Here is a 20,513-nt window from a genome sequence, read left to right as displayed (position 1 = left end):
GCGGGGTTCCGGAGTGGCTAAGCTAGCGCAAGTCAGTGGTGCTTGCTAGCACTCCATTGCAAAACAAAATATGCACGCATGACAATCACCGATGACCCATGCAATGCAATGTTGGCTATGTTTTCAGGATAAAGTAATTAAAACTTACCAATGCATGTCAAGAAATGTATTTAACAGCAACATTTGTCATCCAGCAGCTCTGCAGTGAACAGGCTGTCTAGGCAAGCCGGGAGGAGTGACGTCACATCGTTTTTTCACCACAGATTTTTTTTGTGGGAACGAAAGGGACTCCCCATCCTCCAAATCAATCACCCTGACGCACTGTACCGTTTACACTTTGACCACGATAACATTTTTTATTGGCATGCTAGCTAGCACCATTGACTCGCGCCATCTTAGGCGCTCCGGAGCCCTGCAACTAACAAATAACTAGCAAACTGCACGGAATTTGATGAAACGAACTCCACCGACATCTGCTAACTCGAAAATTAAGCCAAATGTAAAAAATTCTGAACTTCCTTTTTAAAATAAGCTTAAGGTTGTAAGTTTTGTTTGAACTAAGTTGATTGTTAATGCCTTCGTAATTTAGTTGAAAGGTATATTTAGCAGAATAAGTGTTTGAACAATATTATAAGCATTGTTAAAAAAAAAAAAAAAAAACGTTAGCATTTTATACCATTTAAGCTAGTGGACCTTAGGCTTTTTCATAACACTGTACGAATATTGATTGTTAAAAATAGCTATGCAAGTACCCTACTAAAGTTAGTAAGTACAGTGGTACCTCGACATACGATCGTTTCGACACGCGCTCTTTTCGACATCAGACAAAATTTGACTTGCCATTTGTTTCTACATCTGACGACATGCTTGAAACACGATGATTTTTGACAGCGCCGCAGTTTCTTGGTTTTGCCGCAAGACAGACGCACGGTGGATTTTCTCGTGAGAGAAATCAACCAGGATTCCAAGAATGTAAGTGATTGTGGTGAAAAAAAGAAAAAGGTGACGCTTACCACTGAAAAAAAAAATGTATATATAAAATATGAAAAATATGAGCGTGCTGTGCGCATCCGTGAACTATATAAGTTAAGGTGAAAAATTATTATCGTGGTAACATCGCCTAAGAAATCGCCAGCTTCGTCAGGTTTTTAATCATTTATTTCAGAACTTGTGCAACACAACACGCCTAGTGTCCGCCGCAGTTGACGGCAACAACAAAACATTAAAGGAGAAAGTAAAATCTCCACCGCACCTTTCTCACTCTGTCACATCAGCCACACTTTCAGGTACAGCACGCAAAACACGTCCGACACATTACAACCAGATTCATTACATTATTACGGGGAATATTATTATTATATTAATATTCTGATTTTTATTTATAATTTATTTGTTTTGCTATGTGTAATTGCCATTTGTAATAGAACCAGCAGTATTTATAAAGGATTTAGTGTAGGTTTTCAAGCTGTTGAATGAATTAATGGACTTATAATGTATTCTTACGGGAAAACCCTGCTCGACAAATGACCATTTTGACTTACAAACAAGGTCCTGGAACGAATTAACTTTGTATGTAGCGGTACCATTGTATTTGTAAGTATTTTTTAATTACTGTAATGTACTGGAAGTGAAGTTACTCACTACGAATCTATTGGAATAAAACACATGTTCTACGTAATGACTTATACTGCAAGTCACAATTTTATATTTTCAATGAACAACAACAATATACAATGATTTGCACAATGTAGGGTAGACTTTAACACTAACCTGGCCAATGGTACTAGGGACAGAGCGAAGCAAATGCTGCTGCTGTTGGTAGGTGAGCATTGATGGGGAAGGATGGCCTGGAGTTATCCAAGAAAATGTATCAGTCAAGCAGGTTAAAGAATAAACATAGGTTTCACAGAATTACCATCACGTAACTTTCTCAAGAATGAATTTGTTAAGCGTGACAAGACACAGGAAATTAGTGTTCTCACCTGAAGTGGAGGGCCCAGGAGGCCGTTGGTTCTGATGGTGCAGCTGGTGAGGTCGAGGTGAATGTGAAATGGGCGAAGGTTGATGCAGGACTCTGGACCTTGAGTCATGTCCCAACCGTTGGTTTAGGGGAAAAGCAGGCAATTCTGCTGCCCCAACTCCAGCGATAGCCGGGTCAGCTTCCAGGACAAGTCTTGCCAGCGACTCAGCCAAATCACCTTCCCTTCTTCCATCTTCCACATCTGATACTAAAAGGCAAACAGGAAAACACAGGTTTTGAGGCCCAATCTACTGCTGATCTGTAAGTTGCCACAGAGTTTCTTTTTTTAAAATTTTGGCATAACTAATAGCTAGGCCTGTCGCCACAACAAATTTTAGTAGGCGATATATTGTCTCATAAATTATTGCCGATATGCGATATTAATGTCACTTTTTTAAACCAATTAAACCACTATTGTTGTGACAATACATCCTAATAAATCACCCATTGAAATGCAATAAATTGTTATTCTTAAAACACAAACTATATTCAAAATAATGTTTCAAAAAAAAAAAAAAAAAAAAAAACACGCACACACACAATGCATAACGAATCATTTGAAAGTTAGCTAAGTGCTGAATATGAAATAGGTCAGAAACCCAATGCCATTTTTGTTCTCTGAAGTGTTTATTTGACCCAAAATGACATCATCATGTCATCTTGTGTTGCAAAGTTCACGTTAGCAAATTTGTAGCCAAATTACCCATTGCCAATAAGATTTTTCATAATAATGGGTGTCATTTTAAAGCTATTGTTAGGGTTGAATCAGAATTATGTGAGATTAACTCCAGAAATCTTTATTTACATGTTGAACATGACTTGCTTTCATTTTGAAATGTTCACCGGATGTACATTTGCTAAGCCACTACTCATAAGCTTTACACTCGGTTGAAAAAAAAGAAGAAAAAAAAAGAGTGTTCTTCTCTTTTCGTCAATCAAGTAGAGCCAGTAATAGATTTTTTTCTCTTATTTGCATTGTTTGCAAATGCTGTAAAGCAGCGAGTTTTCATGTTTGAAGTGTCACCTTTTGACCAGAATTTTGTGTTTTGGAGAAGACTACCAATGTTTTATAGTAAGCTAAAGTGGTTAGTAGAGGTGTGCGAAATTTCAAATTCTTAGATACTTCGCGATTCGTCCGTGGAATATTCGAGAACGATTCACAAACATCCAAATTCCGATTATTTAAAATATGCCAAGTAAAGCAGAACTAAAACATAGCGCGGTCCTCAGGACGAAATGAGGAAGGGTCTGAGAGTAAATATCATGCTCAACTCCTGCCGCTAGATAAAAAAAAACAAGAATACCTGACTGCGGCGGACAGCCACTACAAACTACGGCCACATAACGCTACGGTAGATATCACATGTATATAGAACTAGATGCGAAATGACAAATTTGGCGGCGTTAGCACATGTATAGAAAATTAGATGTGAAATGACAGACTCGCTGGCGTTAGTAAACAGCCGCCATCTTAAAGCAGTAGACTTCTCTGGAAAGCTGTGTTGTAGCGAACGTAATGCACTTTTTATCTAAAATACACCTAAATCGGTAAAATCTTGACTTGAATCTATCTTTAAATAATGAAACAGTTTTTAAAACTTTCACATGTCGAAAGTAGACAGAAGGGAACTAATGCAAAAACGGGAGCAATTTTAACAACTTTATCAGTTGATTCACAACAATAAATGAATTGAATGTAGTTTAAAGCTGCTGATACAGAATGGGGACTTGAGTATTTTATTTACTGTTTTGAACTGTTAACTGGATACTGAAATAGTAGTTTATTTAAGCCTGCAGCAGGGGGGCACGGGGTGCATCAATAATCGATTTATAATCGAATCGTAGCCTCTGAATCAAAATCGAATCGTTAGGTGCCCTATGATTCCCACCTCTAGTGGTTAGGACATAATCTTTATACCCTTAGCGTCAATGTATCAATGCTAACATATTACAATGTTTAATATAGATGTGTTTCCTTATTTTGTAGGTCAGAACTTTAATTCTTCGACGTGTTGATCACCAATAAATATCTGTGAAAGGAACTGGAGTCCCATATGCAATCAACACCCATGTGTGCCGAGTGCACGTAGCACATGCAAACAAACACGCACAAATGTATGCACACATGTGGCGATAATTCGCAGCTGGAAAATTACCACCCTCATTTTTATTTACCGTGCGATAAATTGACTGGTTGCATATCACGACAGGCTTACTAATAGCATCGCTAGTACTTGCACAGTGCCCGTCGCTACTTGCTCTGTTTGTGTGTGGCGTGCATGCTAGCAGTCCACCTTCCGTACACATAAGGAGAAAAGAAGAGTAGGAGAAATCCCTTTGTTTATTTAGCATGAAACAAATGCGTCCAGGTAATAATAATAATAATAATTAATTAGGGCTGTCAAAATTATCGCGTTAACGGGCGTTAATAAATTTTTTAAATTAATCACGTTAAAATATTTGACGCAATTAACGCACTAGGCCCGCTCAGACAGATTTAAATGTCAGTACAGTGAAAGGCCAACTTGTTAATTGTGTTTTATGGAGTTTTTCCGCCCTCTGCTGGCGCTTGGGTGTGACTTGCATATGTTATGTGGCGTAATGTCGCCCTCTGCTGGCGATTCAGTGCAGCTGATTATTTGGGTTTCGGCGCGCTTTTCTGACGTGATTATATGTCGACGCGAACTGACACTAATAGACAGTGCTATTCAGACCAGCTAACGTCCGCATCCAGTATTCAGTGGTGGTTCTCATAGCCCCATCACACTGTTTATGTCTAATACATGCATCGCTTGTGAGTTATATTCCTCCTTTGTTTATATTCATGAGCATTAGATAGTTATTGATGATGTGTATTTGAATTTGTTCACATATATGGTGAAATGCAGTTACATTGTTAGATGCTTTCGAGCTAATTGGCTAGTGCTACTGCTCAAATGGACACGTGCGTGTACATTTTATGTTATTTTGTGATTTATGCAAGTAATTGACACATTGCCTTGTTATTTTCAGTTTTACAAAAATACAAGAAACGTGCTCCTGTCAAAAAGAGATGACTTCAGTAAAGCCCATGCAACTTTGCCACACCGTCTGATTTCTTTTTGGAACTTATGTTCGCTATCTGTCAATTTGTGTACTCACACACATTGAGGACAGAATAGGGCTACTAGTTTATTTTTTGATTGAAAATTTTACAAATTTTATTAAAACGAAAACATTAAGAGGCGTTTTAATATAACATTTCTATAACTTGTACTAATATTCATCTTTTAAGAACTACAAGTCTTTCTATCCATGGATCACTTTAACAGAATGTTAATAATGTTAATGCCATCCTGTTGATTTATTGTTATAATAAACAAATACAGTCCTTATTAGGCCTGAACGATATATCGTTTAAACATCGCCATCGCGATGTGCGCATGTGCAATAGTCCCATCGCAAGGACGTGCGATAGTTTTTTAATTTCATTTATTTTAATCCACAAACGTTTGTTTTGAGGACGGAGAGGGGAAAAAAAGCGCACAGCTTCTCTTTCTCTCCAGCAAGTCATCGGCTCCTCCCCCTCCCCCTGCAACAGCGGAGTGGAGGGAGGAGGGGCCGAACAGCAGAGCGGAGGGAGGAGGGCCCGTTCTCAAAGTGAAAGCAAGCAATCAACACGTTGGAGGAGCAAGGAAGACTGTATCCAAAAGGAGTTTTGGAAGTATTTTGGCAAGAACAAGACTATAAGGGACAAAAAACAGCCCTGTCGACAGTGCCTCGCCATGGTTGCCTCAACAAGAAGTAATCTGTCAAACGTGGGACCATTTAAAACGCAGGTATCTATGCATTCCTGCTACGAGCTCCCCATCAGAGGCTTTTTAGCACAGGTGGGAACATTGTTACGTGCCAACGTTATTGTCTCAAGCCTGCTATAGTGGATAAACTAATAGTCTTGGCCAAAAACCTATGAGACCCAGTTGAGAATTGCTGAGCAAGGAAGGTGGACGATATGCAGACAAATACATAACACAGCTGAAGGAATGTCTTTTCTTCTTTTAATGTGACAGCTATCAGGAAGGCAGGAAATTTGGGAGTTAAAATGGTTCTGTTATTCATCACAGTTATTTGCAGTTATTCAGTTCAATTATTTACAAGTTCAATTGAGTTTGTTTCTTTTATATTTAAATTTATTGTAAACCGTATTTTTCAAATAACTATATATAGTACAGCTGCACATAAAGTTTTGATACTTAATATTTTTGTTGAAATATTTTTACAACTTTGTTGCCGTTTTGCAGTTTTATATTGTTATATTTTGTGTAAACAACTCAGGGGACTAATGCACTTGCACTTTTATTAGTCAGATTTAATATTTAAGTTCAAATATGTTGACAACTTTGTTGTTTAACTGAGGTTTTTATGTATTGTTATAGTTTGTGAACTCTTTTGTCATATTTAATATTTTTGTTCAAATATGTTGACAACTTTGTTGTTTTACTGAGGTTTTTATTTATTGTTATAGTTTGTGAACAACTCTTTTATTTGTCATATTTAATATTTTTGTTCAAATATGTTGAACACTTTGTTGTTATTTTACAGAAGTTTTTATTTGTTATATTTTGTCAAAAACTAAGGGGACTAATGCACCTGCTCTTTTATTTATCATTTAATGTATTTGCTGCTGTTGAAGTGTAAAATATTGTATTCAATAAATCAGGGGTTCCCAACCTATTCCACTAAGGCACACTGTGGGTGCAGGATTTCATTCTTACCAAACAAGATGACAACACTTTTTCCCCAATCTGGTGTTTTACAAGTGCAATCAGTTGATTGCAGTCAGGTGTGGCTTGTTTTAGCAGAAGCCTCATTGGTTCAACTGTCTCTGCTGGATCGGCTGGAACAAAAACCAGGACCCACAGTGTGCCTTGAGGACTGGGTTGAAAACCCCTGCAATAAATGATCTATTTTGTGCAGACATGACTTCCTGGATACCTTCATACAGAAATCTTCATCATTAACAAATTAAACGGTATTATATGAATACACTGTGGTCACGGTGTGTTATGTAAAGTATTTCCAAACAGCTATTCAAGTCATTTAGTGAAATTTTTTTTAAAAAAGATAGATCTTTTTTTTTTAATATCGCAATATAATATCGCAATATATTGCAAACCTAAAAAAAATCGCGACAATAGTTTTTTCCAATATCGTTCAGGCCTAGTCCTTATGTACCGTATGTTGAATGTATATATCCATCTTGTCTTATCTTTCCATTCCAACAATAATTTACAGAAAAATATGGCATATTTTATAGATGGTTTGGTCTTTAACGACACTCAAGGACACTTTATAACTAAACACACAAGAGATAAAAATTTAGAAAACAAACACACAGATTAAACGCAAAGTCAGAGTAGATCAAAATAAGCAGGAATGAAATCACAAAACAACAGAGAATCAAGAAGGATATGATATGACAGATTTGTTTTGAGTCTGGATTTGAAAAGTGGGACAGAGGTTATATTACGATGATCAGAGGGAAGAGAGTTCCAGAGTTGGACTGCAGAATGACTGAACTCTGGAACTGAAAGTAGCCAGATGGATACGGAAGACAAAGAAGAAGTGGAGAGTGGAAGAAGACTGAAGAGGTCGGGGTGGAGTGTTAGTGCAAATGAGGTCAGATATGTAGGGTGGGGCTAAACCATGAATAGCTTTGAAAGTGTTGTAATTAATTCTTTGTTTAACCAGAAGTCAATCAAGTCGACGGAGGATGGGGGTTATGTGGTGTGTGGTGGGGGTTCTTGTGATATTGCGTGCTGCAGAGTTTTGGAGAAGCTGCAGTTTCTGGAGATATTTGTTAGGGAGACCAAAGAACAGTGAATTGCAGTAGTCAATCCGGGGGTAACTAGGCTGCAAATAAGAGTGGGTGTGTTGTGGGGACAGAGAAAAGCGGAGACAAGAAATAATGCGAAGATGGAATTGGGCTGATCTGGAGATGTCATTGATATGGGAGCGGAAGGAAAGCGTGCTGTCAAGGATGACGCCCGCTCTTAACCACCCAGGTACTAAAACCGTGCAACACATTGAACCCTCTTTTCCTCATGCGTCTTTGAAGGGAAGAGATGAGGAAAAGCAGCAATCACAAAGCAAAATATCGATTCCTGGGAATATAAGGATTGTGGGCCTTGTTCAATGCTAGCTTTAGAGTATGCAGTGGGCCACAAAAATACGGACTGTGGGCTGCCAATGGCCATCGGGGACAACAGACTCACTTTAATACAAAAGATATGTTACTGTTTGCAACTTACATTATTTCTATTGGTCTAAAAATTTGACTATTTGATCTGTATCGTCATTTAATCGGCTCGTTATCAGGACAGCTCTATTATTCAGAGGGTTAATTTCGTTTTCAGCATTTCTACAAGTATCAACAAATCTCATTTAATGTTTTTTTTTTTTTTTTTTTTTTTTTAAATTGTGAGTAGAGTTGACCGATAATGACTTTTTAACCGATCCTGATATTGTCCAACTCCAAAAATCCAATACAGATATCAAAACCCATACCCATATATGCCCTTGTGGACTTAACATTTTATGGTTAATTGTATAGTGATGCCCCACTGTATACTTTAATAATGATAAATGTAACAACTTCACGGTTTTCCAGTTAATATTCTGTGAAAAATAAGATAACAACTCCAACTGAAGTTACGGATAAAGTGCCTGTATTGTACCAATATATTTATTATTGAAATCAAAATAATGCAAACATCAATTTTTGGGATCTTGATCAAGTGCAAGTGCCAATAATGCATTGCCATACAACATGTGGCTTACACAGTTCATCTAGCTCAAAATAACAACAAAGGCACACAGCTTCAGTCCAGTTAATGAGTTATGTAATGAGTTTATAATTAATTATTTTTAAATCATTTATTTTTCATTTAATTTTTGCACCATGAATGCAAGTGGTCTGCTCACATAACAAATGTTAGTTTGGAGATATCTAATGGGTCAACGGGCATAACTGCTGTGCTAAGCTGTGACCAGCCCTTGTACAAAGGCAGAAGGCCTCTACCGATGTTGATATTATCTGATATCATTTAAAATGCTTTTATTGACCGATATAATTGGCTACCCGATAATATCAGACAAATCTAATAAATTATTTCAAAGCTTTTTATAACCATCAAGTTTACATAATTTTTAATGCCTTGAACATTTAGTTTAACGCTTTTTAATGACCCGCATTAACACCGGTTTTGATACCATTTGAAGATATTTTTTTAATGATCTCACCAACCTGTTTGATGTGTTCCGGAAGAAGATGAGTGGTGGGCTAATGGGAGGGCTGTGTATAAGGGAAGATGGCCAGCAACAGATGTGGCATAGGTGGATGATGAATCTTCAGCAACACCTAAATTTGATTCATCCTTCACCCCCACTCCAAGCTCATCTCGCTCATCAAGTTCAGCAAGGCGTTTATGTTCCTCTTGCCAGTCATCATCTGGACAAAACAAAGGTAAGCAAAGGTAAATCGCTGGCTTATTATTCTACATCTAAGACATGTGTACAGCAAACAAAACTTCATTCTTGTTTGAAATTACAGTACAGTATTACACATCCAGGGGAGGCAAGCGACCGATTTACTGATCACCACAACTAACCGATAGCTCCTGCTCCAAAGGTGTCATCATTAAACTGATCAATTTCCTCCTCTTCTTCTACCAATCCATCATCTTCCTCCTCCAACGTACAGTCTTCATCCAGGGACTGGAAAGAAAAGGATACCGGATTTGGAAATCAGGTTTGAAACTGGAATTTGGTCTAAAATTTCAAAATGGAGAAGAGCAAAGAAATATGTATGTATAAAGAGTCTATATATGTATAGTGGCACTCACAGTTACACTGTACCTAAGGTAATTTACCTGAGAGGCGATTTCCTTTGGTTTTCTATTACTTAAGTAAGTCCCATTCTGACATACCCTGAAAATCCAGTAATGTGGTGTTTAGACAATGTGCCAGTCCAGTTTCCTGATATTACCCCAAAATAACCTATCAGCAATCTGATCACAATTCCAGATCATTTGTCGATAATGTACCGCTTCATAGGGCAGAAGTTGATGACATGACTACAGTGCATTTCCCCATTCTTCTTAACCGTAAAATGGGCTAACATTTGGGGGAGGCAAAAATTTTCCATCATACCGTCCCTAAGGTATTAGCTATTTGTATGTCCCAAAAATGCATGGAGAAATCCCTCGCTTACAGCTGCAAGGCTCGACCCTGCCCCACCGGTTGTTGCTCAGTGTCAGTGAGTCAGCTGTGCTACAAGATGGCTGGAGGTGGTGAAACATTTTCCCCCATCAAAGAAAACAAAATTGCTTGTATGGGAATACTTCAGCTACAGAAAAGTTACAGACGGCCGCGGCTTAGAGGAGGAAGGCCAACTGACATGTAAAACATGTTTGCGGAGGGTGGCTGCCGAAGAGGCAATACCTCCAATATGATTTCGCATTTACACAAAATTAAAGGTTAGTAAACAGTCATGAATGTTTCCCAACAGCTACGAGAGTTAACTCCAGCGTGTTTAATGTATCTAGCGGTGGTAAAACATGCAGTGTTTTTTCTATCTGGCAACTGTCTCAAGAGAGTCAAGAGAGTGCGTGTATAATGCAGTGCTTCTCAATTATTTTCTGCTACGCCCCCCACCCCCACGAAGACGTCAACGTTTCACGCCCCCCCCAGCTCTCTGCCGCCACTATAAATAGTACCATTTGTCTCAAAAATTATTATTATATACACCTCTTCATAACATTGTCCTTTTATATTAAAGGAAAAAATATAAATCAACTTAGGATAAAGTATACCTTTATTAACATTGTTTTGTCTGTAACAGAAAAGAGTTAAGGTGCATCAATTTGTCTGAATAAAAAAGTCACATCCAAACTGTAAAAATACACTCAAGGTACATTTTTGACCATTTGATACTGAAAAATAAAACTTTATAAAATCAATAATGTTAATAATATTTTTTTTGCTGCTGCTGCAGGCGGTATCAGCTCCTTTGCTATGGTGTTGGGTTATTTTGCACTGAGCATGCTAACAGTGCATGCTGGTTTACTGCTAAAGAGGGACGATTGCAGGCAATACTCAGCACATTTTCGCTGAAAAACAATCAAGCGGCTTTTCAATGTGAACAGGTTCTAATGTCTTTAAGTGACCTTTTAATTTATTTGACTTCCCGCTGTCCGCTGCAAACATTTTTACACACAGTAAACAGACTGGGTTTTACTTGTCTCCTACTGTATTATTTTCTGTGTGCTCTTATTCTGTTCAAAAATGCTGTGCACACTCTGAAAATGAGAGCGCCACTACCACCTACTGAGTGGGTGTAGAAGTACACTTTATTCTCGTACGGCAAATAAAGTATGTTTCCCCGAGGTCACATGCGCCAACCGGGAATGGCTCTGCGCCCCCTCCTTGCACTATTTGAGAAGTACTGATATAATGTAAACATGGTACGAGTCATACACACGTGGTTTTTATGGAAAATAATTCAACTGTTTTTGTTCTGATGGTAATAATGTTGGGGAGTGGATGTGGGTTTAGGCTCATCTAAAGCAGGGGTCCCCAACCTTTTTTGCACCACGGACTGGTGTTATTTGGGTCTTTTTTTCACGGACCGATGTTCTGACAAATTTTGCAACCCATCAAAAATTGCAACGATGCGGTTCTGCGCATGCGCGTAACGTTAAACATAGCCGCAAAATGCGCAAATGCAGCCATTCCAAAGTAAACACTACAAACTTTCTTGAAAGAAAGGAATATTAACTTATGTTTGATCATGGAAGGACTTGTAAAAAAGTTCTCCTCAGATACATCCTGCCATGTAAACTGCACACAACAACTTCACACTGCTCTCACCATTAACGACTTCGCCTTGTCGTTAAACATTAATTAAGAGGCCCGCTTCACAAAGATACGATGTTGGAAATTGTAGCAAGGTTTTCAATGCTCTTGTAGCGATGTCAGGCTATTCCAGAATGACTTTAATCCAAAACCTCGAGAGAGTTGTTGTCTCAAGTGTACGTTTAATAAGGTCGCCGTCAGTTGCGATCTCTACAAGTTGATCTTACTGTTGCACAGACATGCTCAAATCACTCGGTTTATTCACAAACGGGTCACGAATCCACTCCTTCGCAGTTCGTGGGTCTTCGAGGTTGTAGGCTCGTCAGGTGCCCTTTTCGCCGTAAAAATATCTCCAAAGACGTCTGTTTTCCAGTCATCTTCACTCGTGTGGGGGCTAATTATTTCCGGGAACAAATGTGCTGCGCCCGCGGCCTAGCAATACGTTATTATCGAGGACAAGCGCACATAGATATATTATATACACAAACAAGATGTACTTCTAGCAGTCCAATCAATGGATTTCTATGACGACATTCTAATCTATCCCGTAGTATTATATCTAGAGTAGACAGGGATATTGGTGTGTTAAGCAGGGGCACAGGGTTAATTCTGCCAGAATGTGGTCGTTATCAAATTATTATTTCTGTGCGGCCCGGTAGCAAATGCGCCACGGACTGGTACCGGTTCGCGGCCCGGCAGATGGGGACCCCTGTTCTAAAGGACTGCATTTACTTTCATTGTATTTAGAATATTTCAGTTTTTTTTTTTTTTTTACTTAACATTATGCTTATGTTCCAATTTGCTCATGTTTTCAAAAATAAAAATCCTGTTCAATGCAAAAAAGTTGTTTAAAACCCAGATATCTCAAAGTAACACATTTTAAAACTGCAATTGTACTACCATGATACCGTGATTTTTGGCTTAAGGTTATCATACCGTCAGAATATCATACCGGCACATGCCTAATTATAGGACCAGTAAAAACATTAAATGGAATACTTCCCTACTTACCGTTTTAGCCTATGTTAACTGGCTGTATTTCTTTGGTTCGCTGCATTATTAACTTAAAGTTCACGTTTAAAATTTTATTCATTCAATCAACCAAAGCCGCCAACATACAGATTGCCAATAACCGAACATATAAGGTAACTACAGGTTAGGTAACAGAGTCTGCAATGACTCTGCACGGTCTCCCTGTGTAACACGCACCTTTCGATAGGTATGTCCGGGGTGTGTGTATGACGTTCAACTTAATAGTATTCCAAATACACGAGCACGATGTGCAAATCGCACAAAATGTGTTCTTTTGTTTCTTGACGGTCTGTCAATATACAGTACAGGTAACCGAACAAGCTATTAGCAACAGTGCTAACCGCGACGTGATCTTACATCATGCACGAGATACAATTTCAATCCAAGAAGTAACCGCGAATGTCCAAATCGAGCCTCTATTAAAGAAAATAGCGGCTCACAGTAGTGTGATTTAGGGACAAACAAGAGAAGCGAAACCACCACGTAAACACAGCGGCTCGCTGCTCTTCCTCCTGCGGCTCATAGCAACAGGAAAGCGGGCTGCTCCACAGGCCGCCAATGTGGCAGTCACAAGATCCCAAATCTAATGCATTACGATTCTGTAATTGAAGCTTCACACTTGAAAACATTTTCCAGAAATACGGCGTTTAGTATTCGGGAAAGCACACTCACCTGGAATCGAAACATCTATCCTCAAATTTAAGTGGAGGTAGGCGCATCAGAAATGAAACGGCGCGCGAGTGACGCACTGGTTACGTTCACGTGAACGTGCGTTTGGGAATGACGTGAACGAGCACGCATTGAGACGCACACAACAGATGGACAGCGTTTGTGTGAACAATTACATTACAATTACATTTTACAAGTAAATCTCAAATGATTCCGAAATAACTCAATGGAAAAATAAATTATTTATATTACTATTTGTTAGGGGTGACACAATATCGAAATGTTGATATATCGTGATACTTTGTATGAAGGGCGTAGATTGGTCTCAACATTGGTAGGGACGCTATAGACCCTACTCACATGACGTCACAACCACGCCCTCGCGCCATATTGTCCGTCAACTCGTCGTGTTGACGCATTACCGCTACGTAAATTCCTCCTATTATGGCGTGTTTTTCTGCTCGTTAACATTAATAATCAAAATGGTGAAGGCGTGTGTGGCGGTCGGTTGCAATAACAGAGAAGATAGACGGAGAGACTTGAAGTTCTACCATATTCCGAGAGACCCGGAGAGGAGAGCGAGATGGACTGCTGCAATTCGACGAGAAAACTGGGCTCCAAACGATTACCACAGATTACAGTGCCTTGCAAAAGTATTCGGCCCCCTTGAACCTTACAACCTTTCGCCACATTTCAGGCTTCAAACATAAAGATATAAAATTTTAATTTTTTGTCAAGAATCAACAACAAGTGGGACACTATCATGAAGTAGAACAAAATTTATTGGATAATTTAAACTTTTTTAACAAATAAAAAACTGAAAAGTGGGGCGTGCAATATTATTCGGCCCCCTTGCGTTAATACTTTGTAGCGCCACCTTTTGCTCCAATTACAGCTGCAAGTCGCTTGGGGTATGTTTCTATCAGTTTTGCACATCGAGAGACTGACATTCTTGCCCATTCTTCCTTGCAAAACAGCTCGAGCTCAGTGAGGTTGGATGGAGAGTGTTTGTGAACAGCAGTCTTCAGCTCTTTCCACAGATTCTCGATTGGATTCAGGTCTGGACTTTGACTTGGCCATTCTAACACCTGGATACGTTTATTTTTGAACCATTCCATTGTAGATTTGGCTTTATGTTTTGGATCATTGTCCTGTTGGAAGATAAATCTCCGTCCCAGTCTCAGGTCTTGTGCAGATACCAACAGGTTTTCTTCCAGAATGTTCCTGTATTTGGCTGCATCCATCTTCCCGTCAATTTTAACCATCTTCCCTGTCCCTGCTGAAGAAAAGCAGGCCCAAACCATGATGCTGCCACCACCATGTTTGACAGTGGGGATGGTGTGTTCAGGGTGATGAGCTGTGTTGCTTTTGCGCCAAACATATCGTTTTGCATTGTGGCCAAAAAGTTCAATTTTGGTTTCATCTGACCAGAGCACCTTCTTCCACATGTTTGGTGTGTCTCCCAGGTGGCTTGTGGCAAACTTCAAACGAGACTTTTTATGGATATCTTTGAGAAATGGCTTTCTTCTTGCCACTCTTCCATAAAGGCCAGATTTGTGCAGTGTACGACTGATTGTTGTCCTATGGACAGACTCTCCCACCTCAGCTGTAGATCTCTGCAGTTCATCCAGAGTGATCATGGGCCTCTTGGCTGCATCTCTGATCAGTTTTCTCCTTGTTTGAGAAGAAAGTTTGGAAGGACGGCCGGGTCTTGGTAGATTTGCAGTGGTCTGATGCTCCTTCCATTTCAATATGATGGCTTGCACAGTGCTCCTTGAGATGTTTAAAGCTTGGGAAATCTTTTTGTATCCAAATCCGGCTTTAAACTTCTCCACAACAGTATCTCGGACCTGCCTGGTGTGTTCCTTGGTTTTCATAATGCTCTCTGCACTTTAAACAGAACCCTGAGACTATCACAGAGCAGGTGCATTTATACGGAGACTTGATTACACACAGGTGGATTCTATTTATCATCATCGGTCATTTAGGACAACATTGGATCATTCAGAGATCCTCACTGAACTTCTGGAGTGAGTTTGCTGCACTGAAAGTAAAGGGGCCGAATAATATTGCACGCCCCACTTTTCAGTTTTTTATTTGTTAAAAAAGTTTAAATTATCCAATAAATGTTGTTCCACTTCACGATTGTGTCCCACTTGTTGTTGATTCTTGACAAAAAAATTAAATTTCATATCTATATGTTTGAAGCCTGAAATGTGGCGAAAGGTTGCAAGATTCAAGGGGGCCAAATACTTTTGCAAGGCACTGTATGTAGTAGTCATTTTATATCTGGTAAGATGCATTTAATATATATTTAGAGGGTTTTGGGCTGACAACCAAAATTAAGATCATTGCTAGGCTAATCGCCGACAACATACACTCAGACGTTGTGAATGAACTACCTGAAAATATATCATTATAAGGGGATAATAAGACAGTTGTCATACAATTAATTTACAATTTCACTATTGAGGTCAAAAGCCGAAAAATAAATTTAACTAGGGACAATCTGGAGTAGTGCTATCGCACTTCATATTTATTACATATTATATATGTATGTAGTGAGAGTGCTATCGCTAAACCATATAAACATTAAAAGCCCTAGCTCCATTGACAAATGACATGAAATACATTAGACTTGACAGTGGATGTTAGCAAGAACAAAAGATTTTGAATTGAAAATTTCGTAACTCACCTTCCCGAGCACAAGATAGATTCCTGCCTAATTTTCGTGGACGAGGACCTGTTTCACCCAACCAGCAACGAAGTATTTATAAGCCTCCAAGCTCTTAAAGTTTTTCAAACTTTCGTGAGAATAGGCTGATTTTGTGTGGACAAGATAGTTGTAAATATCAGGGTAGCAGATGTCAGGCAGAGACGGCGAAGACAGTGGGTCGAAAAACATCGATTTAGGCATCAAATATGGATCTGGCGAATGGATAAACGGAAGCTTTTCCACATAACGCATTTTATGCAACACATCCAATGAGTTTACAGCGTCAGATAACACCGGGGCTTCCATGAACATACCTGTTAAATTGTAGAATTGCAAATAGGGAGATTTCTGTTTGTCAACCCCGATGACGCACGCGCGCGCGACAATCGCTACGACAAAATGCAACCTTTTTTTTTCAAGTTCATTTTGGTCACAACACTTGTGTAAAAATTAACTACACTGTCAAAGAACATGTTAAAAATCTCGGAGTGATATTCGATTGCAGGCTCAACTTTGAAAAACAGATTAGTTCTGTTGTAAGAGCAAGTTTTTTCCAGCTCCGTCTCTTGGCCAAAGTGAAGCCTTTTCTTACTCGCCACGACTTGGAAAAAGCAATTCACGCTTTTATAAGCTCGAGGCTGGATTACTGCAACGCACTTTATGTTGGTCTTCCCAAGTCCTCAGTTTCTCGTCTCCAACTTGTTCAAAATGCTGCTGCTCGATTTTTAACAGATACACCTAGACGTGAACATATTACCCCCGTGCTATCATCGCTCCACTGGCTTCCAGTCCATTTTAGAATTGATTTTAAACTTTTACTGTTTGTTTTTAATTCTATTAATGGCCAGGCTCCTTCTTACTTATCAGAAATTTTAACCATCCGTGACTCTGGCAGGACTCTTCGCTCTACCGGCCAACTTCATTTGCAAGTCCCAAGGTCCAAACTCAAACAGTGGGGAGACCGATCTTTTGCGGTTGCTGCACCCAGGTTATGGAATAGTCTTCCCCCGGAGATCCGCACCACTACAAATTTGGGCCTTTTTAAATCTCGTTTAAAGACACACCTTTTTAGACTCGCCTTTCCCCAAGATTAGTTTAGCCTGGTTTTATTTCCTTAGGGTTTTTAATGTTTTCGGATTTTATCCGTTTTATTGTTTTGTTTGCTGTCTGACTAATCGTGATGCGATGTTTCGTTTCTTTTTTTTTTTTTCTTTTCTTTTCTTCCTAATGTCATTGTATAATACTTTCCTGCCTTTTATTTACTATGTGCCATATTTGTCTTTGTTGTAAAGCACTTTGGGGACCTTTCGGGTTTTGTAAAGGGCTATATAAATAAATTTGATTTGATTTGATTTTGATTTTTTGGTGGCATCAGAGATAGTCTTCAACTTGCTCCATGTATTGTCTGGCATCATGTGATACTGCTATGTTGCCTGTGTCATGCCAGTTCTCCTTGTTGCTGTAATCAACATCTAGGATATCCTCAGCCTTCCTGATCACATCCATTTGCACAAATTTGGACATCAGCTTCCTCAGCAGCCTCTTCATCTCATCAACCATCACTCCAATTAGGGTTTCGTCAGACTGAATCAGCAAGATTAAAAACATTAATTACATCATTTAGAAAATTAATCATATTTGTTTTTAAAAGTATCTTTGTCATGGCAGTTTTTTAATTGAATTGTAACCTAGAATTGAAACTTTATATTTTTTGTTTCAGCACAGTAATAATGATATAATGTAATAAAGTGTATAGTATACACTTTAGCTTTAGCATAATAGCGAATCTAAATGATTAAACTTCAAGTAAGTAACGATATGCTTTTTCACTTAAATTCATATATTGTGGGGGTAGGACCGCAGTGGTTTCATATTCCATGATGTTTGATCCACGAAAACAAAGAGTAAAGCAGCGACTTCTTCCTCATCGTTCTCCCATCATTAGCTCTAATGCTATTAGCATTAGGCTAGTTAGCTATCGCTGGCAGGTAAGACTTACGGCAATTACGTTGACGAACGTCGTTTTTCCCGAATACTGGAGGCCGACCAGGGTCAGCTCCATCTCTTCCTTCCAAAATAAAGACTTGAACCAGTCTAAAAGCCGGTTTATTAGTGCCAGCATCTTGGGAAGTCGGTGGTGCTTCGCCTCTTCCCTCCCTGTCAGATGATTGGTTGGGCTTTTCCAGCTCTGAAGGGGAGTGAGGGCAGGGAAGTCGGAGACGGCCAGGCTATTCGTTGTTGGTCACTTTCCGAATCGGGCCGAATGGTATCGTTACAAAACGGTGACAAACAAAAAGGTAAAAAAAAAAAAAAAAATTGACATTTTTGGAAAATCGGGAGATTTGGCTTTCTAATCGTGAGGCGTGAGCATTGGGGTCAAAATCGGGAGTCTCCCGACCAAATCGTGAAACTTAACAGGTCTGCATGAATTGCTCTATAAATTGCACGTCTAATTGAAACCATTGAGAATAGGGCTTAAAAATGACGGACAATATGGCGGCCGGATACAGCGACACGTCATTTTGTGACGTAGGTGAGTAGGGTCTATAACAGCATAACCTGCATATAGACCCTACTCACATGACGTCACAACCAAGCCTCCGCGCCATATTGTCCGTCTACTCGTCGTGTTGATGCATTACCGCTACGTAAATTCCTCCTATTATGGCGTGTTTTTCTGCTCGTTAACATTAATAATCAAAATGGTGAAGTCGTGTGTGACGCGGTCGGTTGCAATAACAGAGAAGATAGACGGAGAGACTTGAAATTCTACCGTATTCCGAGAGACCCGGAGAGGAGAGCGAGATGGACTGCTGCAATTCGACGAGAAAACTGGGCTCCAAACGATTACCACGGATTATGTAGTAGTCATTTTATATCTGGTAAGATGCATTTAATATATATTTAGAGGGTTTGGGGCTGACAACCACAATTAAGATCATTGCGAGGCTAATCGCTGACAACATACAGTTTCAAATTCAAGATGCTTATTTCTTCCACCATCATTACATTTTGAATAATATTTAGCTGGTACCAAGTGAAAGAAGCTGGCCTCGTCTACGGATCATCAGTTAAACAGGTGTGTCCAAACCTTTTGCAAAGGGGGCCAGATTTGGTGTGGTAAAAATGCGGGGGTCTACCTTGGCTGATTTACATTGAACAATGTATTTAAACAATTTTTAGCAAGCCCTTCTGTGTGTCACATTTGCTTTATTATTTTTTTTAAATTCATAATTTCAACAGTCTCGTCTTTGTGGCTTTCTCTTTCGACACTCGGACTCTTGCGAAATACTGCTGCTGTGAAAAAATAAACTAGCTTCAAGTTGCTATAATTTCTCGCTGCATATCTTCCCTGTAATGTTGTCGTACATGTCAGCGTGTCTTGTTTAGTAATATTGCGTCACATCGAACTCTTTGAAAACAGCGACTGTCTCTATGCAAATGAGGCAGACACAGTTGTTGCGTGTTTTATTGAAGAAATAGTCCAATATCCACCTATTCTTGAAGCGTCGGCCATCACAGTCGACTTTTTTTTTTTTTTTTTTGATTGTCGCCAATCAAAACTAATGCAACGCATCCAATGAGTTTACAGCGTCTGAAAGCACTGGGGCTTCCATGAATTGCTCTATAAACTGAACGACTAATTGAAACCATTGAGAATAAGGCTAAATAGAGACAGACAATATGGCAGCCGGATACAGCGACACGTCATTCTGTGACGTTGGTGAGTAGGGTCGATACACTTTTTGCTGGGGACGGGACATTAATAAGACCAAACAGATTGGGTGAACGGGGGTCAGAGCTACATTTCTCAGAAATATGCTGACGTGTTGCCTACGTAAAAATGAAAAAAGTTTAATTAATTTATAATTTAATTTATTTTCATTATCAAGAAAATTTACAGTGACTGTGGTTATGTTTTTGTTTGTGTTATTCTTTTTAAAGAAACGTCTGCATAGGCTGCAAATAAAATTATTTTTCAATGAATGATGGAGAAAATAAATAAATATATTTTAATCAATGAATCAATGCACAGTTGAATTATCATGAACGGTTGAAAACACATACATTACAGGAGGACACTTATCTCTAATCTGCTTCATACTCGAGTTTTGCAGGTTAGCTAGTTCACACAGTTTAATATAATGCTAACTGCGATGCAGGTTGGACTTTCAGTAGCAA

At 39.1% G+C, this 20,513-nt stretch overlaps 1 protein-coding gene across 1 annotated transcript in view; it reads right to left on the bottom strand.

The window, feature by feature from the left end:
• The window catches only part of patl1 (PAT1 homolog 1, processing body mRNA decay factor), a 46,178-nt gene extending 32,440 nt beyond the window's left edge, over positions 1-13,738 (bottom strand). The window contains exons 1-5 of the mRNA XM_057843073.1: positions 13,619-13,738; positions 9,670-9,775; positions 9,306-9,509; positions 1,983-2,228; positions 1,771-1,847 (exon numbers count right to left, since the gene is read on the bottom strand). Of these exons, the coding sequence (XP_057699056.1) occupies positions 1,771-1,847; positions 1,983-2,228; positions 9,306-9,509; positions 9,670-9,775; positions 13,619-13,633 (648 nt within the window). The 5' untranslated portion in view covers positions 13,634-13,738. The remainder of the gene's footprint in view (positions 1-1,770; positions 1,848-1,982; positions 2,229-9,305; positions 9,510-9,669; positions 9,776-13,618) is intronic.
• Positions 13,739-20,513: the final 6,775 nt, after the last annotated feature.

This window comes from Corythoichthys intestinalis, chromosome 8, assembly GCF_030265065.1.
Source record: "Corythoichthys intestinalis isolate RoL2023-P3 chromosome 8, ASM3026506v1, whole genome shotgun sequence".
Taxonomy (NCBI): domain Eukaryota; kingdom Metazoa; phylum Chordata; class Actinopteri; order Syngnathiformes; family Syngnathidae; genus Corythoichthys; species Corythoichthys intestinalis.
This window is presented reverse-complemented; position numbering and strand designations above follow the sequence as displayed.